The following is a 22,914-nucleotide window of genomic DNA, read 5'->3' as shown; positions in this document are numbered from 1 at the left end:
AGCGATATAAACTCCACCTTCAACCAATGACGTTACAATTAACTAAAATTTCCCTAGTCACAATCTGGAAAGTAATTTAAAATTTTTTAACTATCATTGTTTTATTATATAAAATACCTAGATACATATAAATTCATTTTATACGAAAAATGGTTTTATAAACTAATACTTTTTTTTTGCCCCTAGGCGGCAAATTCCTAAATACGGCACTAGACGCACCTGTACTTTTTGTATGCGAACTGTTAATCGCCGAATCATATTATATTACATTATGGTCATTATGATGATGATGGCATACCTGCCCAAAATTATATTCTTCTCTCTTTTGTGTGCCATTACCTGTTGGTCAGCGGACGAAATCAATTTTCGCGTTATTATTGTATACACTATACACTAGTGCTACACAAACAGTCAACCGCCGTGGTTACCCCAACTGGCGTATTTCGCGTAAGCTATTATTAAATATGACACGCTATATACCTGCACAGAGTCGTTGATTATTATTCTAGAGTTCATTTCGGGTATGGTCATTAATTTAAACCGTACACGCGGATAATCGGTAGACCGCAAGACGCATCTATTGTGTACCAGTATACAATATATGCATTTGTATTCTGTATACACGGATGGTGTATTGTTGACAGTAATAGACTATATTATAGAGTAACATCGAGGCTCGTGTGTTGCTTGCTGAAGGCAATACTGTGTGTCTGTGTTTAAATCAACCAACCTAAACAATACAGCATATTCGGATCAATTTTGGAAACCCGTTTAGATAAAATAACATCGACATTTTGATCGTTAAAATCTAACTTGTGAGTACAATAACTATAAACTATTATTGAAATTGTCAAACCATCGTAGGATAAGTAGGGTAACCAGTGCCGAACTTAAGGGTCTCAGGGCCCCAAGACAGCTACTAAAGAAGTAAATAGTGGATCTTTAAGAGCTAAATTGTGAATATACTTTATGGCGATGGACTAAGATATAAATTAGTAGAATATCATATTCCGCGCGTGCTCATAACTATCATATGTTACATTTCACAACAAAATCCAACGCTCAATTACCAATGCCCCTTTTTGTATAGTTGTATTTCCAACTTCGTTCTTCACTCAGACCTAAAAATTAAAACTATTCACGAAAAAGCTACAACTTTTTATAAACGATTTTTTAACAGACTTTCTTCCCATCTCAACCCCTTATATCTGATTTAGCCACTCGCAAAATCCCTTTAAATTTCTCACGACGTCTGAAAGAAAATGGTGTAGAGACCTTCTTAATAATAAACGATAATAACCAAAAAAACGGCAGAAAGAGAAAAAAATATATTTATTATATTATATATAGATAGATATTTATGTATCTATGAACATAATATGAAATTATCATATTATGTAGACGTGTACATATTTTATGTCTTAGTCTGTGCAGCAGCATACATAAACGTTAATAGGTACATTTCCCCATTGACACAGTGTCAAGACGCTTCAAGGAAAACATATTGATACAATTTGAAACAACTGCTAATATAATTGAAAAGTGATTACACACAAGTTTCTGATATAAGTAATTTTATAAGTATTTGATAAGGGTTTTATACGTGCTCTTTATAGTTATTAGTTTATACTATACGGTCTATACGTATATAGTGATTAGTGGAACACCAGCAGAACATACTATAGTAGGACATGGTGTACATTAAATTCATAGTAAAAAATTCGAATACATTAATTATTATTTATTTCTAGAATAGAGCATGAAAATACGTATTGCTGGCCGCTTCATATGCTTTTGATTTTTTTTGTGGGGGGGCAGGGGAATCATGTGGATATCAAAATTAGGCTTACATGTTCACAAACATCAGGAAATAGCGCGCTTTATATTTGGAATAAAAATACAATATGATCGGTGACTTCCTCTGCCGTGAAGCTTATATAGTTAGACCGGGTTAGCTTAGAACCTCACCGGATTTTTGTCATTACATTTTTCAGTGAATAGTCCTTAATATGTCTTTCGGACGTGTTCGACTGCGTGTTACATAGTTATGAGCCAGTAAAGTTCTAGAACTCGCGGTTCTCTGTGTACTACTTGCTCGACCGTGTAATTGCTGTCTATATTATTGTATCCACTGTATTCCTGTATAATGATAAATGGTTATACCTATTGTTGGTACATGTATACTCGTACTCGTATCAATCGGCTTACCGTATGATGTTTTCTATTGATCATCACGAAGACTTTTCATTGTAATATACCTAATGTAATAATTAAATGAAAAATAGCAATTGGTGTTTTTAGCATTATTATTATTCATAATTGTGAATACAAATAGTGATGTAGGTACCAGATACGCCTGTTAAAAGTATATGGTGTGATTAAATATGTGAAAAACAAGATTAAATAAATGGCATATTATGATTGATTTATGACAATGGCAACACGTGAAAATGTCATGAAACATGTTAAACACAATATACTGTACCTAATAAATGTAGAGGGGAGGGGGGCTGTTCTGCTATTGCAATCACTAACAACATTCTAAAAATACTAAACAGATAAAAATTAAAATCCTATTTTGCCATTAGATAATACTATAATAGCTAGAATAATAACTATTAAAAGTTTTAGTAAGTATGAACTTATAAAAATATAGAAATAAAAATACATGTATAATGTCGGATAAAAATATTTATCTGGTAGATAATTAAACATATGCTGATGATGAGTGGTAACAAATATGGGTCACTTATAAGGCATCTAATTGTTTATAATATGTATAGTCTGTGAACGCTTGTAGAACAAGAGTCTTATAGTTTATTATAAAAGCCTAATTTCGTATTAAAAACGCGTTTTTTAAACAATTTCAATAATTTCATATAATTGATCAGAACATAGTGTAGCAAATTTTATTCAGAGCCGATTATAAAGAAATTTTCCATCAAAATTTTATTTGTTTTTGGATAAAGTAGATACAAGCATGTTTCAATTTTTTTATTTGTATACGGAAGTGAGCATTAAAATAATCTGAGTAAATGCGAATTTTATAATCAGAATATAATTGTACTATTGCCTTACAGTATAAATATATTATCTTTTAATTTTTTATTTAAAACAATAAATTTCTATTTCTATATCACCATGTTTACACCTTATTTTACCATGTGTAAAAAATATAGGTACCTACCTATATAGTATATGAACGACTAAAATGTTTATATATTTATGGTTGATGAAGTAATAAATTATAATGGCAACTTCTGTAATAAAAATATTTTTTAGTTTTTGATCCCACCACCAAAAAAAAATAAATCAATTAAGTTAAATTAATTGAAAAAGGGTTTTTTTTTATAGTTTTATAAGACTTTCGGATTTTATTATAATCAAATAAACTAAAAAGTTTTTAAATAAATAATAAATATTTTTTATAATCATACTCGTATTATACCTAAATAATACTATAATATTCAAACTGGATTCGCATTTTTTGATAATATTTCATGTTATTAGTTGTTTCTTGTGTTATATCATTTGTATCATATACATGATAGGTAGTTGTGTATTATAATATAATGCACACTAGTATACTACACACAGTAAAACCACTGTTTCAATTAATTTTCAAGGATTGTGGGTGGTTTTTTGTTTTTAGAGCTGTAATTAGTAGAAAATTAATCAAGACTTGGCACATTACTTTTTAGGTACCTAATAGTAGTGTAATGCTACACAATTGTGGCAGTTGATAGAACCTTAGTATCTTTAATAAAAATACAATATTATTTTACCTATAATAATGGTTATAAATTAAAATATGTATTGTTGTGGGCAGTGGATACGTAGATAACTCTCAATAATTGTTTTTTCCTTCCTTCATTAAATTCTTTTTACAATTCGACGCCACTGTGTATAAAATCAATTAAAATAAATAATATTAATATACTCTATATATATCTATATCACATAATGCTTCAAATATATATTTAACGTATACACACCAAAGTGATATATGTAATTAAGTATGTTATATTCTGTTATATTCTAACAACAAAAGAATTTAATTTGAATTAACTTAACTAAACGTTTCGGCTGAAGTATAATGTTATATTATTGTATACCTATTTAGAGTATAAATGTAGAAATACTAACATAACAGTGCAACGTAGACCATGGTATGTGTTTTGTTTGATATAATGTAATATAGGTACATTTATTTTTATTGATTTCTTATATACAACGGTAGCAGAGACCATTAGTATAATATTTAATTTATTACTCGTTATACGAACGACATACAATAGATTATAAGTTATAATGGTGTAATAAATTATGTTTCAAATTAATATAGGTAGTTGGGTTTAATTATATAATGCACTGTACAAAAGTAGGATTAGCTTAATCGAAAAAAAAGGAGTTTTAGCTAAGGAGAAACAAAATCATCGATTAAAGGTATATGGGTAAAGCCGTGACGATGAAACCTTTTGCATTATTTTTTTTTGTCCAGACTTAAGAGCCACAGGGCTAAATGAAATATTTACTTTGGAGTACTATTTAACTACGAAAAAATTAGTTAAAGTTTAAAAAAAGTCATAGAATTATTTAATCGTTATTTTTAATTAGGTTAATTTATTACATAAAAAAATGTTTATAAAACTAAAAATATATTTTATAAGTATAATACTATGTACAATATTGGTTTATTCTATTTTTTAATCAATAATTTTAGTGATAATCAGCTTATATTTCTAATTTACTGTATGAGCTATGGTAGGTATACCATGTCAAAAATAAAATTAACACTGGATATCAAAAACTAATAGTGGCCCACCTATTATATTATTATGTATGTATTGAAAAATGTTATATTTTCAACGATACAAACAGATATCGTGCACAATTTAAGTAAATCTCACTGTTTATTAAATCAAAGTGAATACTATATAGATATACTATAAACAGTAGTAATTAACGAAACATTTATATAATATTTAGTAATAAATATTATGAACATTCAACTCCATATATTTTGTTCATATTATACACCTACCCGCAACACCAAAATATACTTGCAAATGATACCCTACTATTGCTCTATTCAATAGAATTGTTATTATAACAATTTAATTTTGTCAATATTTTTTTTTGTAATTTTCAGAATGCCAGTTTGGCAAACAGCTCAAAGAAATCGGGTCCATTTGGTTCGCGGACTTGGGACCACCTTTCGGTGTCATGTACTGTATTAAATGCGAATGCGTTCAGGTAAGTGTGCGACACTTGTAGTGTTATAATAATAATAGTAACAATATTTTATACATAATAATATAATGTCACCGGTATAAATCTCCGTGTATGAAAATAATCACGTTTTCGTATATATACCTACGGATTTTTTTTTTGTTACACTGAGGTATTTATTATTATTATCGTCCTCATTACATTATGAAAAAAAATTAAAAAAAAAAATACCTTTGTACAGTGTACGTGTCGCGTTTATAATAATGTACCGGTGCGGTGCAGAATACATAATGTACCTACCTATATCGTGTATATTATATCGGTATCTATACGTATATTAATGTATTATTCACACAGAGTGATTATAATATGGTGTGGCAGCGGCGTCATCGTAGTCGAAGCGCATATAGTGTGCGTGTGTGTGTGCATATTATATTGTGTAAATTATAAATAATTATTATTGTTATTATTATTTGTTATATTGTTTTGGCGAACGAGTGTGGTGATGGAATGAGGTTGTGTGGGCCTAAGGGCGGGCGCGCGGCGTACATAATATGTATTTAGGAAAAAGGCGGCGGCAACATCAGCAGACACTTTTCGGGATGTCCGACGGACCGCTTGGCGAAGATTATTCTAATTATGCGCGCGCTCGCGTATCGCGTGATCCGGTCGCGTCTGCCGCCGTCGTTCAATTATTGTGTGTCGCGCGCGCGCGTCCAAACAATCGACGAGATCGGATTCACGCATTCCATCGTCGCGCGACGGCTGAGGAGAACAATCGATCGAAGCCGCCGCCGCCGTCGCCGCCGATATAGAAAGCCGATGTTCGTGAATAACGACGACGACGATATATGTGTATAAAAAAAAAATAAATAAAAAAAAGAAGAAGAAATATACACACACATTGCACACGCGCGCGCATTATTACACGCGTCGTCGTGACTGTCATCGCGCGCGCATAAAATATATTTACGGTAAAAAAACGATACGGACAGTGAGAGAGAGAGAGAGAGAGAGTGAGAGAGAAAGAGAGAGAACAAAATTCCGTTAAAAAACTGCACACAAGAAGAACCGCCGAGGTGTGTTGGTACGCAATAATAATACATAACATATTATATATAGATACGCAGATCCCATATACTTACTGCAGTACATATATACATATATATAGGCACACAAGACTGCTATGGCGGACTTGTAGTATTTGGGCGAACGCTAAAGATACGTACGGTACTTACGCGCGACGAGGACTCGCATGCGTTTTATAGTCATCGATTTCAGATAATTTCGTCGTATCACGTGTACAGGTCAATACAGGTAGCTACTGCTATTGCTATATAGGTGGGTGCCAGCTATATTTATACGTGTTTGTGTACATGGTCGTGCCCTGTAGAGGGTACTTATATTATATTATATATATATTATATATATATATATATGTGTGTGTGTGTGTGTGTGTGTGTATATATTTATAATATGTATTCGTATAATATGAATGACCGACGACCGTTACGATACATAATAATTTCGCTAATTTAAAAAAGAAGCTCATGACACGCACACGCGCCGCATACCTACTTTATGTCCAAGTTACATTTGTATACATGTATGCATAGACTATAGGTATATAATATTTGTTTATTTATGTGCGGTTATAACAAATCATCGGATCACGTTCGTTTTAATAGATGTTTACAATTATCTGCAGGCATTATTATATGTACCTACCCGCTACTATGCCAGAAATTCGTGATCCTATAACCACACGATTTTCTTATTATATAAGTAGGTTTAGTAGGTATTAGTATTTAGTACTAAGTAATAACCAACAGGTAAACGAGTATACATTAATATATTTATTTTCAAATTATAATTATTATAAATATGCTATATTATATTAATAACAGAAAACATAAAATTATAATTATGTATTTTATAGATTTAGTTTTTTGTCTCATAGAGTACAAATTTTGCAATTCATATCCTAATCATGTTTTCAGATTATTAATACAGAACAATAAGAATTTTTCAAAGTGCAGGGGGTCCAATTTTTTTCTAACATATAAAATGTATTGTACAATCAATGGTTTGCGCCTTAAGAATTTTAAATTTTGCCATCAACAGGAGAGGTCCAGATCCGCAAACCCCTCTTTGGGTACATCCCTGATGTTCCAACTAAATACATATACTAATAAAAAAATATTTTTTTTTGTTTATCTTGAATAGGTATATTTAATAAATCTATAATATTATTTTTATAACTCGATAGTAAATATGTATTTTGAATACGTATATATGTCAGTATTGGCAAAATAACAATAATTAGTATAATAGTATTGCGAAATTACCTTCTAACAAGTATGATATAATTAAAATAATTATTATTATTTCGCCATACTGAGTTTCAGCCAAAATAACATATACAATATTCTGAATGTATAAATAATATATATGATAAGATTAAAAAATGAATTTATTTGAAAAAAAATTGTTATGAAGTGTTCGTTTTTTGGAAAATTGTGTGATTGTTAATGCCTTGGTGGTACATAGTATATAAGTACAGAACACGAAAATTATATGATTTATATTTATGTTATGAATACTATAGCAATATATTTAATATTTATATACCTATTGGCTATTATACCTATATACGTAGAGATCCAAATTCCGATTAATATCTTAAGTATAATATTATACTTATATTTATTAATTATTAATACATTATACTTATACATTTATAAAAACTACATCCTATAATTATATCAATAAATTATGAAACCCGTAATTATCTATTATTTTACACATTATTCAGGTTCAAAAGAAAAGAAGAATTATTGGCCGGGTGCAATGTCGGAACATAAAAAATGATTGCCCTAAACCCAACTGTGAAGAACCTATATTATTGCCAGGAAAATGTTGCAAATCATGCCCAGGAGAAGATGCCAGTAAGATATTTCGTTTGAACTTAATTTCATAACATACTACATATCATATTATACGCATTTGGAATACTATGGGCATTTATTGAATATATTAAAAAAAATAATGAAGTATGTGGTAGATCTAATGTTAGTGTATTTTATATTATTATATAAATCGTATAGTATAGTATACAGCCGATAGTAAGTTGTTTGTTCTATATCATTTGCGTATAATTTAAAGTACTTAAGACATGTTACGCTTGAAAATTAGTATAAAGTTGATAATAATAAAAATCATCATAGAACATACATTATGTGATTAATGTCAATGTGCATGGATTTATTTTATTTAAATCAGATTTTTATGGATTTATTATTTTGTAATCCAACCAATAATTAGTACAAATATCAACACTTAATATTCAAATTATATAGTAATAAAATAATGATCAATATAAATGTATGAATGTGTGTTGCCATACGAATACACGAACTATATAATTGTTTAGAAACCTATATTATTTTTCTCAACGGCTACATTTAGTATTTTTTATAATTATTTTAAAATAATACTAATAAGTAATAATAGTTATCTGAAATAATTTGAAATTAAATCGATTTCTTGTAGTTTAAATTGTCGACGACAACATTCCAAAAATATTTTATTCTGAATTCCAGTATAGAATGCTGTTTATTGATAGAAATTTCTATTGTTGAATTATTTTTCAAGGGAGGGATGCATATATTATTAGCTTAATTATGCACTAACGTACAATTAGCATTGTTTGGCATGTAAACAGATAATGTGACATTTTTTTTCTATCCATTTCGATTAAACCATTTCTAATGAATGACCTTCGTGAATTAATAAATAAGAACAATATGACACAATAATGTGACAATTATGTTTATAAATGTATAAGAAAAAATGCAATAATTTTAAAAACGTGTTCTGCATAATACCTATTACCAGTATTGCCTATATTTTCTAGTTTACTAATGCTGTGCCGCTATGGACATTAGGTCATGGCTCAAAACGCCATATTAGTAAAATGATAAGAGCGAATTTCAATTGGTTTTTTATAAAGACCTGGAAGTATAATATGTATAATACTGGTATTCGTAAAAATATATAAAGTATAATGTGTGTATTGGATATTGGTTAAAGTCTTATTATTGGAACTTTATCATATATAGTCTTACAATGTGATTGAGAAATATTTTCTATAACTTATTATGAAATAGGTATAAAAAAATGCATTTTTATGCTTTTGTTACATTATTTAGTTTTTAATCCCGAAGTTGCCTAGTTCGTGTTATACAATACTCATTATTGTCACTTTAGCAGTAGCTGTAATAATATATATATATATATATATACGAATATATTCATAGAGAAATAATTAAACTATTTTAGTATGTCATTCGTATATTTTCAGTATGCTTAAAAATATATTATTTCATTTATATACTTATATAGCGCAGAGTTGATAATAAATACCTATAGTCTACAAAATTATTAAAATATTAATAGTGTTAGGTTTGAGGAACCATGACAATAAACCAAATAATTGCAATATATTAAAGTTTTGGATTTTAAAATCAATAAATAATATTTTATGAATTTAAAGTTAATTTATAATACTATAAGATGATTCATTATTGGTAGTTTGATCTGAAGAACTCAAATATTGGATTTAATTATAGTTAATTTCGTTTCCACTGACTTAGAAGTGAGAAAACAAAGAAAATGTTGAACAAATTATTTGTTTAATTTATGGGCTTATGGCATTAATCACATATCTGCGAAATTCAAACTAATATGATATAGGTTGAACAAGGTTTAATATTTAAAGTAACTTTACAATAATTTTATATTTAACCTTCTAAAAGTTCTAAATATATTTAGATAAATGGAGATTACGTAAAACGTATTCAGAACTTAAATAAACGATAATAATTTATCAACCCTTTTAAAATATAAATAAGTTAACTTAATTATTGTACATATTTTAAATCTTTACTCTATATAGTATTCATGTATAGGCAGTATGAAAAATTTTAAACGTGAAGTCATAATATCATTATATATAATTATATTTATAAAAGACACATTACCAAAAAGTACCTTTGTACTTAAAAAGGAGGTACTACTTGTTTTTCATACTTTATTATTTTTACTAGTTCACTACATAGTTTAAATTATTTATCACTTTAAGTATACTCAAATAATAATACCATTAACAAAATATATAATCTATTTAGGTATTAAGTAGGTGTTTATTAGGTTTAAATAATAACCTATTTGATCAATTGCGTATTTGCATATTTACTTACTGAACATTATTTTAACGTAAATATTAATTTTGTTAGGTATAAAATAATAGGTATAAACTATATATACATGTACAAATTATATTTTTATTGTAGCTGAATCTAATAAATAATTAAATTTTGTTTGTAATATGTACTCTATACGTTTAAGGGCATAACCAAATTAATAATAATCTTCAATACTTTAATGGTATAGATACGTAGGTAAACACCACAATATTGACTTCTCAAACACATTAAATTGAAATGTATGACGATTAACGAATTTATATTATAAAAATTATTGAGATTTTATTATTAAACAATAGGATACCAATTTAATAATTTTGTAATAAAATTAATTTTAGCATAAAATTGATAGCATACCTATGTAAACATTGCTCATATGATATACAAAAGAATTTACAAATTCATTCGAATGATAGAATGGTTACAAACTGTAATAATTAGAATTGTTTACTTTTGGTCGACGGTATTTAGCCTTTGATGTTCTAAATTTTGTTTTACAATAAAATAATATAAAATTATTGATTTTTTTGAGACTCGATTAATATATATATATTATGTCCGAATGTCGTCAGTTTCCCTTATACACAATATTCTCGATACGCTGTACTACCGCTATATACCTACTCTCTATGACGTTCCAAATGACGACGAAAATAGTCTGGCGTGCGCAAATACTTTGGCAATATAGACGGACAGACGGGCCGCCACCAAGGTTTAATGCGGATTATATATACATGAATATAAAACTCTTATATATAATATGATATGTACAAATATAATAGGTATATACTTACTATACTTGCATATATATATTATATTAAATGTATGTCGAGATCATTATAATACAACTTGGCCATAGATGTATTATGATAGTCCTTAAATCTTCTTCTGTTGGTTTTGCCTTGCACCATTTATAAATATATATAAAACAATGTATTTATTGTATTTTTATTGGTTTCAGAGGACTTTGTTCAAGATCCACCGGACGAAGAAGAGAAAAGCATGAAACGTAAGTATAATTTCATGACTTGGATATCCACGTACAATATTAGTCAAGTGTAGACAATAAAATGCCATTTATAGGTATTACATTATAATTTCACTGCGCCGCGCCGCTGAGTATATACCTACCTTCGATAAAAACCAGTTGTTTGATTCAAAATTGCGAGCAAATTAAATTAATAAATATTATTTAAAAATTAAGCTTCCCTTAGTTAAAATGGAAATTACGGTTACTAATAAGTGATTAATATATATAATTATTAGTATATAGGACCTATCTAAAAATTTGGATGGTGGTACATTAACAAAAATGTTGTAACAGACATTAGTAGAAAAGTTAATTCTATTATATAATATGTTATATGCATATACATATTCTAAAGCCCACTTTTAAAATTTTACTATATCCTATAATTTATTAAGTTGGTAATAATAGCGAATTATTGAATTAATAAATTAATGTATAAATTTATGATAATTTATACTATAAAGTAGGTTGAAATCAGTAATGTTTCGTGTGGAGTTTTTATAGCAAAATTTAAAAGGTGGTTTTGAAAACAATTTGTATTTGTAAATTTTCTTATAGTTTAAACATGTCGGCGCGACCACAGAATGTGATAATTTGTATGGAGTGTAAAGCGTAGTAACTACGTCAACTGTCTGCTAATGTGCTTCCCAGTCCCAGATAATTAATAGATAAAATATTTGAACGAATCATCCAAAGAATATCTAAAAACTACAAACGTATTCAACTATTTAATCCTAGATAGTACCTCATATAACAATTTAACTTTAGGTATGCCATATGCGATATAAATATTCAGTTTATACATAATATAATAAATAAGATAAACAAATATACTAGGTATCTATATATTATGTACATACAACTATACAAGGCATATGAATTATGAATATAGTAAACGAATGGACGAATTATATAGATTACTATAATGAAATAATAACATAAATTTAAACTACCTATACAACTTATATAGGACTTATATATACACTTACATGTATATTTATATTTAATATCAAAATATGGAACTATAAAACAGTAATAAAATATTAAAATATAAACGTTTTAATAAAACTATAATACGTATATGTATTGTTTCGTGTATTTTAATTTGGTTTATGGTTTATCATCCAACAATAGACATACTTAAAGTCGAATACACTAAAATAATCACAAAATGAATAATTTTATACTCGGGGGTGTGCCTTAGGGGGTGGGAGAGTGTTCACCCCCCCTCCTCATGAAAAATAAAATAATTATTAATAAAAGTTGTCCATAATATAATATATATGCGGAAAAATAACGAACCCCCTCCGAAAAAAATGTCTTGGCACGCCCCTGTTTATACTTATATTAATATATTACACAGATTTTGCCGCGGTATTGACTGGTCAATCAACAAAATCAAGTAATGACCTCAAGAAAATGGATTTTCCACCGACTTCGATGCAAGAAATGGGATTAGACTATGTGGCAACCGGACGTTTTACGTTCTACAGAAAACATTTATATTTTTCATTTTATACCAACAAACCTGACAGACCTAGAATGGTGCAGTTCATCGACACCAATGGCAACATAATTGAAGAAATCGTAAGTCCTAAATTCTGATGTAATCAGGTTGTGGAGAATAAATCTAATCGTATTGATTTAGGCATTGCTATCAGGCACCTCCTACCAAAACCTGACGAACAAAATTTGCGGAGTCTGGCGACGAGTATCCAAAGACTACAAGCGATTATTACGCGAGGAAAAGATATCCGTATCACTAGTCTGGGACACGGCTATTATCGGTGGCTCTCTTTACAGGTAAGCTAATTACGGCACAATCATATTTAATAATGATACGTACTGTGTGATTACAAAAATATAGCCAATGAAAAAATTTAATTTATTCCGCGGCTAATACTTACTCAAAAACAATATATTTTTAGGGAACTATTTTGTATTGTTGCAGGAAGTTTAAATTATATTATTTTTTTCGTTGGGGGGACAGGGTCATAAGTAAAAAAATGAAATAGTATGTGTTATATCGTTGTTAATATAAACAAAACATTTTTAATTTATCATTATTACGTTATCATAAAAGTGCAATTCGACATCGATTTTTATAAAAATTATAAATCATATACCTATATATTATGTATCATTTTTTTAAAAGCGGTTAAAAAATTGGGGGTTGAGCAGCTCCTTCCCAACAATGTATTTGAGCCTAAAATATTATAACATTTATTTTGTTCTATGTATTATTATTAATAAAGTTAACGTAGGTTTAGAGCGCTGGACACGGAGGCATTCAGCTCGCTCCTCACGGGCGACGCCCGAGACTCCGGCGGTACGAGCATTGTGTCCATATCGACCATATCACCGTCCATACACGTACAAATCATGTTCAGTGGCCCGTTCGCCAGTCAAGACGGCGGATTGTTCCTAGTCAAATTGAAATACGCCGGAAACGAACGCGCCATCATAGAAGAGGTACGTGCAATTATTAAATATTCGACCGAAAGACCTGATAGACATCTGATATCATAATCTCCTGGTTTTAACCAATGATTGCAGACCATAAGAGTAGACAAGCTTACGAACGGTACGATCGTCATCGAATTACGATCACCCGTCACGTTTTCCGACCTCAACGCGTTGTCCAAACGAGACGTGGTCGTCACTCTGGAAGCCAAACAGTCGGGTTTCAAGTTGCAGGGACTCGTGGTACCCCGGGTGTTCTGCGACCTCTATCAGACGCTAGTCGTATCCAATGGCCATCAAATTGACTCCAAAAAAGATAGGTGTGTATAATTATAGTGTTAATACAGACAATACAGTGTCATACACTCATATATAGTGATACGTGTGTTATGATTGCCACGCGCCGGGCGTTTGTGAATTATTGCGCGATATCCATAAAATGCACTCGTGCATTATTGCACAAAATTTAATTCGCACGACCGTGTGTACTAGTAAAAAACCGGACACACAATCATTTTAAAAATACTCTTGGCATTGCATTGTGATCAATTTGGCAAAACACGGAAAAGACACACTTCCTCTGAAAGGGAAACTATATAATTTAATATATATATATATATATAATACGGTTCGTCGTCTTCAACAAAACCACTATATAATATACCAATACATTTTGCACGAAATGAAAGTTGTAAACTGTATAATGGGTTGACCGTACGTGTGAATGACCTCGTGTCACTTAAATTATTCACGCGGATGACTGAAAATAGTGCAGTTGGTCGCTAATGGTAGTTCTATCTTATAATCGTACTGTTTGCCAGTCGTTCACCCGAGTAAGTGCCTACGCGTATATCACGCACATTTTCCAAGAGAAAAAGTGAAAATATTAGTAAATATTTACAGTATTTTAGTCGTAAAATTTCACTTAATTATATATGTATATTAGCGTGTCATTAACAACAAAGTGCATATACCATATGATTCAAATTGTCTACATTGTTACTCTGTTTTCTACAACGACCGGCAGCGGCGGCTGAGATATGTTCTGCGATTACGCTCGGAAATAAATTATTCGCTTAGCTGTTATAACTATCTGGCGTGGTTCCGATTGTTTTGAATAATGCTCTTGTTTTTAATGCGTTTTGGCAGGACCTGTGGCGTGGCTTGGGCGTTTATTAATAAGGACGGAGCGTTGGAGTATCGTGTTAAATTTGACAATAACGCAGTCACTGAGTTGGCTATTGGTAAGGTTACAAAAATAGATGCACTCGATTTAACGCAATCCCATTAAACACGATCGTTTAATTTTCCCCTGCGTTGTGCAGTTTCTAGCGAATCCCGTGTGTCGGCTCTCGATATATCCGAGACCATTGTCCAAAACTGGAGCAACGGGACAGTGTCTACCGTGGGCCCAGTACACCTGGAGCAATTGTACGCCGAGGAGTTGAGCTTGTTCAGTGCGTCGTCCGGCTTTAAGAATCGATTTCTGTGGAGACCCGTGGCTGATGCTAGAGACACGTCAGGCGCGATGCTTCTGTCCAGCCCGGACGAACGGTCAATGGTCGGCATCTTGTGGATAACCGTAGACCCCGACTGCACGCTGCAATACGAAGTGAGCTTATGATATTATATTTTATTACATAATGCCGTTAATATTCCATACAAGCTCATCTGTACGACTGTGCAGCACTGCAGCCAGCTATATAATCACGATAAAAAATCGACAGGTCGTCCTCTCCGGTTCCAACGTCAAAAATCGAATCTTTGAACTATACATCGAAGACTCGCCGCTTTTACTTCCCGGGGCACCGGTGTTCAGAAGACTTCTCGAGGAGTTTGAGGGGCCGACGCTCGAAGGGTACACTATCGGCTTAGGCCAAGAAGAATTATTACGACTCAATGTTAACATCGTACACGTGGACCTGTGGGATCCGAAACTGGGACAATCCATACTAAAAACCGAATGGAAACATGTTAGTTATTTTGTTGAGTAAATGAAATCGTTTCTGCTCTTTTTACTTATTACTTTACCTACATATTATTATTATCAGGTTAATGTTCCTGCAGTTTGTTATACTCGAGACGCGGGCGATAACGATTCAAACAATATACTCATGAACGACGACGAGTCAGACCATCCACATACGTCACACTTAAGTTGTTTACATGGTCAAAAATACTATCAACATGGCGCTCAATGGACATCCACAGTAGACGAATGTTTCATGTGTAATTGCCATTATGGTAGGGCAATATGTGATCTTATAATTTGTCCAGTAGTTCAGTGTCCAATGCCTTCGGCCAAACCAGGAATGTGTTGTCCAACGTGTGAAGGTAAATATTAAATACTTGAATCTCAAATTGAGATGAAGTTAGCGCAAGTATTTTTAAGGGGTTAATATAGATATTGTTGTGCTAAATCTTATTCGTTAGAGTTTCGTCACAGCCGCATACGTTGTCTCCGCTTTACATATACTTTACAGTATAGAAATTTTCGTTTAGCAGAATCAAACCAATTTTATGTTGTTAGCTTGTTACTTATTTTGGGTATCTATAATTTCCCTCCCTGCCTCGTGATTCAAACAGGTGAAAACAAAAGGTACCTATCAAATGTTACTTATTAGACTGCCTATTATTAGAGTAAATTTTTTATCTATATAATTAAAGTTTAAGACTATGCACATTACATCTGATTGTCCGTTGGTTTTATGCGATATTTTTATTTTTAAACAACTTATGACTATGAAAATTTTTGAATTATAATATTTTACATACACTATCAAACAACATAAAATTATAAAATTGGTTCTGCTTAACGCAATTTTTCTTCGATGTATGTTCGTAAGACGAAGACAACAAATTTCGGTAAAATATTCTAAACAATTTTTCGACACAACACAATAATGGTATAGGTTTTGATGTGTACAAAAATGCGTGCACTATAAAAATTTACTGTTAATACGACTGCTTATACTTATTTTTTCATTAGATAATGTATATGAAAATCAAAACATTTCAACAAACTCTTGTTTGCTAGCTGGACAGCAATTTCAAGCTGGCAGTAGTTGGCATCCATATTTACCTCCAAACGGGTTTGACACTTGTACACTATGTCATTGTAATGTTAGTAATTCAAAAATGTTAAAAAAAATTGAATTTTAACAATTTTATCCATTTAAATGTGTTTTAGAACACATCATTAAAAATAAAGTGCCAACGGATGGACTGTCCACCATTGGAATGTGACCAAAGAGTGGCTATCAGGCCAACTAAACGTTCCTGTTGTAAGGTTTGTCCGTCCACTTTGCAAACTACTTCTAAACCGACAGGTCCACTTGTTCAACTAGCTCAGGGTGACCAACAAGTTAATGTAGAAAGTGGTTCAGATATAGAAATATTAACCAATGGTGGTTGTAGTTATCCTGTAGGAGGACCATATGAGAATGGTCAAGAATGGCATCCCAAGATATACTCCCATGGTGAAGTCAAGTGCATCAATTGTAAATGCAAAGTATGTATTAAAAATTGTAGTAGTTAATGAAAGAATTAAATTTTAAATTTAAAAAAAGTATATATTTATTATAAAATCTCAAAATATTATTTTTTAGACTCACATATTTCAGATAACTTATAACTATATGTACATAAATTATAAATATTATTTTAATATATAAAATTATTATTAACACATTAATCAACAATATTTTATTCCATAACTGTAACATCAACTGTAATGTATTTGAAGTTCAACCAAGTTAAATTAATACTGTTTTTATATTTTAGTTTTGAATAAAACTATGTGTTACTGCAGTATTAAATGATAATTTATTTCAGGATGGAAAAGTGAGATGTGATCGTAAAAAATGTCCAAAATGGTCTTCGTGCTCAGATCCTTGTTGTAAATCTGTTTGTCGAAGACACAAACGTCAACTATTTAAATTTTAAATATAAACCATACATTGTTCCTGAATAAACAAAAAAAAAAAAAAAAATTTAAGTGTAATGATGAATAGGTACAGAATAATATTACAAACTTTTATATACAATAATGATGAGACTCATCAGCAGTCTTATACTTATGATAATATATTATTGTTTACCGAAATCCATAGACTGATATACATAATATATATTATTTTTCTTTTAATGAGTAGCTGATATTATGTAATTGTCAGTATTAATTTAAGAAGATTGAATGTAATTGTAAACATTTAAAAAAAATATTAACTTACTGTAATATTGTAAATATGTAATTTTTTTTTAATTTTAAATTATAAAATTGTTGGCTGTCGTGATAAGTAATTTTTGTTCTCTTATTGAATTTTAGTAAGTCAAAAACATATTAATATTTTATTAAAAACTTGTTTTTAAATGTGTACATTTTTTTTATACATATATAGATATATCTTAAAATTAATATTTATTTACATATGTTGTTTTACTTTAAACAGAATTTTTTTTAAGTTAAATTTAATGCATGTATATTATAAACAGTGTTATTGCTATATCAATCTGAAGTTTTTAAATGAATTAAGACACCGAAAAATTCATATGAACATTATGTTACCATGGCAACAATAAATATATTTTAAAAAAGATTATTTTTCTATTATACAATATAAATAATATATTAATTGCTTTAATTTATTTTACCTGATTACTTTGAACTATGTCTTGAACAATAAAATCGCACACCGTCCACATTAGTAGCTCTAGTATACTTGGCCAATAAGTTGTTTACATTTAATTTATCAGTAGACAATTTTCTATAAAAACAATATTTTTTAATATAATTGAAACAACCTAGTTATTTTTAAATAATACTCGAGAAATGGTTGAATTTCGTTAAATGTCCATTTACTTCTGACTTGAAATAAGTATTGAAATCTATCGATTATATCATCTGGTAAGTCTTGTTCATTAAAATAACAAATTGTCTGTGGATGACTGGTTTGATCAACAAGAACTGTACCATCCAATTGTTTCAAATTAGTAGTCATTCCTAGAGAAATACACAATTTTACATGGTACGACAATATACAGTATTATAAATTATAAATTAACCTTCTGGAACACTTCCTTGCCAGGCTGTCTTAAAATCAGTTAAATTAAATTTGTCACATGGACGTAAAAGTCCAACAGCCATAAATCTACACACTTTGTCTTCAATTAATGATCTATGTGTTAGACCTACAAAAATACAAAACATAAATGAATACATAAATTATATTCCTAATACAAGTACATATTTTCAATTGGAATAACATTTTATGAATACCAGCAAAAATAAACTATTGATTTGCACATAATATAAAAATATAAAATAACTTGAATACCACAAAAAATTAATGTGGATAATTAATAATTAATTTATAATTACCCCAATGCATTGTATTAAAAGTAATATTTTCTAAATGTGCATTTAGTAGTACATTTATTGAAATACATCAAATATAATTATTTAAATATGTTTAAAATAATGCATGCTATATATATATGAAAATAATAATTAATAACCAAAACCTTTTAATAGAATGAAAAATGTTTATAATTAATATACTATGAAATCTGACTTGATGGACACCTCTCTTAATGGACAAAATTGCCAATTCCCGATAAAAAGATATGTATTCCAACAGTGACGTAGCCAAGGGGGGGGGGGGCTAAAGAGGCTATAGCTCCCCCCAATTGGCTGTATTTTTTATATTGTTTTGAAATATTTAAATTTAAATATGGAAATTATCTTACAAATTGTAATTATTTAAAATAGTTAATATGTTAGCGGCAAATCAACGTTAATATATTATCAGTATTTTTGTTTTGTTGTTGTTTTTGATTTTCAATAACTCAAGTTAAAAGTATTTAGTTCCCTCCATAAAAAAATTCTGGCTACGTCTCTGTATTCCAATGTATTTTGAAATGTCTATAATGGACTCTTTGTATTACGGATAAGGACACTAATATTTTACTTCAGTGATTTTATAATGGACAAAAATCCTAGTTCAAATTTAAATGTAATATAATATGCAGTGACACACATTAGAGGGTTCTAGGATATAGCAGCTGCTAACCCTGAATTTGTTGGCTTGAAAGTGTAATGGTACTTTTGTGCAAAAATGATACTCAAATTTATAGACACTGTAATTAATAATTTTCTCAATGATAGCAGCATATTAGAAAAAGCATTATTGCACTATTTTCCATTTATTTTTAATTTTTGAAAGCGATTTGTTGGGTAGGGAGTATATTTTTCATTGAACGTGCTACCAATATTTATATTTAACTACAAACCAGCGTCAATACGGAACGCAATTAGGTACAAATGAAAACATAGATTACGACTGATTACAATAACGTTAATTGCAAGTACCTATTGAATTTACAAAGTTGAGATACAATTTAACAGAAATAAATTGTAATATGTATAAAAGATAACCATAAGCAATTCTTATGTTTTTATTTAGTTTCTATCAGCTCGCAGTCAGAGTTGTACATATTTTTCTTAGCAATGGTACCGTACCGCATAAATCTTTCAATTTAAAACAAAAGGTGGACATTATTCATTGTAAAGACTAGCGGTTTGTCCGTAAACTTGATGACAAATTTCAAATTTGGCATCAGTAAAATGCAAGTGATCGACATTTTGAAGAATAAATGTATATAAATGATAGATTATAATAATATGTACAATATTTATATAATATACATAAAATATTTTCAATTTTCATTTAACAGATATGTTAAAACATTGAAACCTGTTTGCAACAGACACCTATCTATAAAAGACAATTATCGTGGTTCCGTGACAGTCCGTTATGTATAGGTTTCAATGTACTTACTTAAATTTGATGAAACACACCAAGTACTATAATGATCAATGATGTGTTGCAATATTACTGGAGGCAATAATTCACTGAGAATATTAAGAGTTTCGTCCATAGGTATTGTATTATAAGGCCATGACTGTTCATCAATCAAATTTAATAAAAATGATAAAGCTCTACATTCATATTCAAAATCTAGTATTCTCCAATTACCTAGAATAAATAATGTTTGAAATGAATTATTCTTAGTTTATTATAGATTATTTTGTCACTTGAATTATTTAAGTTTGTATTACCATCAACTTGGAATGCACCCATTTCTTTGAGAGCTTCTTTTAGTTGATCATCGCTAGCTTGTATTTTGGCTGATAAATGCTCAAACGTATACATTTCATTAGATGCCAATACTTCTTTTTCGAGTTCTGATCCTTTGTAGCTACACTTTTCTAGTAGATTTCTCAACTTTTTAAGACGTGGTTTACAAGGTTTCACTTCAATATATGTGTGGAAAATACCAACTACCTACAGTAATTAGTTTATAAATATTCATTACAACATCACCAGCTTTACAAAATTAATTACTTTTCTGCTAGTAAGTTCTGTGGTGTTGGTATCTTCATCCGGAAATGTTAATTCAGGAAGTAATAAAATTGAATTTGATGTTTCAGCTTCTTTAACATCATAGGTCTTAGTCTTAGTACATAATACAGCAGATTCTTTATGATCTCCTTTGAATACCACACTATAATAATAAAAAATAATTAAGAAAAGGGGAGGTATCTATAGAAGAATGTCAAATATAGCTATTAAATAATTAATAACAAATTAACAAATTAATTTAAAAATGGGCATTAAGCTTCAACATAATAAATTATGATAATACATTATAACATAACATATTGTAAACGAAAAAATAATATAGGTTACTTATGTCAATAAGTTGTAATACTAATCAAGAATTAAACTAAATTATTATTTGCAAAAAATGTTTGTATAAGAAGTATAAAGAGCTTTTGATTCAAATAAATCTATTAAAAATTTAAAAATATTTAACAAATAGTATAAAATAAAAATGGGAATTATGAATGTTTATAATATGATAATGTTAAAATGGTTTGAGATCCACAGATACTCACTTTCTTATTGGTAATTTGAGTTAATTTATTTACCAGTAAAAATACAAGTATCTGTTGATCTAAAAACATTTTAAAACTTTCAAAGTACTATTTTATATATTGTTAAATACTATAAGCAATAATAGAAAAATAAATAAAAAATTATTATGATAATTATATTAAATATTATTATATTGTATTAAAATTTTAAAAATAATATTGACTTATTAAATCATACGTTTGGCCACATTTAAGATCTGAAAGAATGTTTTCATCTAGCTGCAACAGTTTGTAGTTTTCAAACTTCTCTCCAAAATAAATAGGTTGTACATTTGGTTTAAGATCGTTTTCCGAAAGTTTTGCATGCTCAATGACTTTTTTTACATCTTCAGCAGTCCTTACATAGTTACTGAAAAACATAATACATCATTTATAAATTAGTTGGTATATTACCTTTATTATTAGTACTTACCTTATTTCGTTTTGAGACATTTTTTTAAATTGATTTAATTAGATTTTGATAAAAATATAATATAAACTTAATGTCTGTAATACGAATGTAAAAATAATTATACTAATAATTTTAAAGAACTAAGAGTTGGACTAGACAAAATACATATCATTATAAGTCGACAGAATACACAAATTAAGATATAGGTACTTAAAATATATTATATTATATTGATTCGTGACAGAATAATTTAATTATATTCCTAAGTTATAATGTAGAATGTACTGAATGTAGATCATTGATACATTAATACATGATACATTTGTTTAATTTGATGATAAATATTATGGCTATGATATACAACTTACTGATTACACTGCTCTATTGGTTTGAGTCAAGAAATCACAAAATAGCGGGAAATTAAATGGCATGCTAGTCGCTATCAATAACTATAGTTATCAACAGAACATAATATCACAGAATAATATCACTATATAATAAAATTGTTCTATGGTTATAGGCCTATAGCACA

At 29.3% G+C, this 22,914-nt stretch overlaps 2 protein-coding genes across 3 annotated transcripts in view; one reads left to right on the top strand and one right to left on the bottom strand.

Moving 5' to 3' along the window:
* The window catches only part of LOC132923520 (dorsal-ventral patterning protein Sog), a 24,163-nt gene extending 5,528 nt beyond the window's left edge, over positions 1 to 18,635 (top strand). The window contains exons 2-15 of one of the 2 annotated variants that reach the window (XM_060987569.1): positions 5,153 to 5,256; positions 8,048 to 8,180; positions 11,461 to 11,508; positions 12,893 to 13,116; positions 13,178 to 13,332; positions 13,794 to 14,001; positions 14,086 to 14,312; positions 15,142 to 15,236; positions 15,318 to 15,604; positions 15,720 to 15,965; positions 16,044 to 16,326; positions 16,982 to 17,115; positions 17,183 to 17,503; positions 17,827 to 18,635. In XM_060987569.1, the coding sequence (XP_060843552.1) occupies positions 5,153 to 5,256; positions 8,048 to 8,180; positions 11,461 to 11,508; positions 12,893 to 13,116; positions 13,178 to 13,332; positions 13,794 to 14,001; positions 14,086 to 14,312; positions 15,142 to 15,236; positions 15,318 to 15,604; positions 15,720 to 15,965; positions 16,044 to 16,326; positions 16,982 to 17,115; positions 17,183 to 17,503; positions 17,827 to 17,937 (2,576 nt within the window). In that variant the 3' untranslated portion in view covers positions 17,938 to 18,635. Of the gene's footprint in view, positions 1 to 5,152; positions 5,257 to 8,047; positions 8,181 to 11,460; positions 11,509 to 12,892; positions 13,117 to 13,177; positions 13,333 to 13,793; positions 14,002 to 14,085; positions 14,313 to 15,141; positions 15,237 to 15,317; positions 15,605 to 15,719; positions 15,966 to 16,043; positions 16,327 to 16,981; positions 17,116 to 17,182; positions 17,504 to 17,826 lie in introns of those variants that run through there. The other variant, XM_060987570.1, reaches the window with a different exon arrangement.
* On the bottom strand, positions 17,551 to 22,914 carry LOC132923524 (sister chromatid cohesion protein DCC1). The gene is made up of 10 exons (XM_060987576.1): positions 22,751 to 22,914; positions 22,404 to 22,477; positions 22,170 to 22,340; positions 21,399 to 21,558; positions 21,113 to 21,338; positions 20,832 to 21,029; positions 19,057 to 19,182; positions 18,817 to 18,994; positions 18,646 to 18,758; positions 17,551 to 17,957 (listed from the first exon to the last, which is right to left on the bottom strand). Exons 2-9 carry the CDS (start codon positions 22,421 to 22,423, stop codon positions 18,650 to 18,652), a joined length of 1,188 nt encoding a protein of 395 aa, XP_060843559.1. The 5' UTR covers positions 22,424 to 22,477; positions 22,751 to 22,914; the 3' UTR covers positions 17,551 to 17,957; positions 18,646 to 18,649.

Source organism: Rhopalosiphum padi, chromosome 2 (genome assembly GCF_020882245.1).
Source record: "Rhopalosiphum padi isolate XX-2018 chromosome 2, ASM2088224v1, whole genome shotgun sequence".
Classification (NCBI taxonomy): Eukaryota; Metazoa; Arthropoda; class Insecta; order Hemiptera; family Aphididae; genus Rhopalosiphum; species Rhopalosiphum padi.
This window is presented reverse-complemented; position numbering and strand designations above follow the sequence as displayed.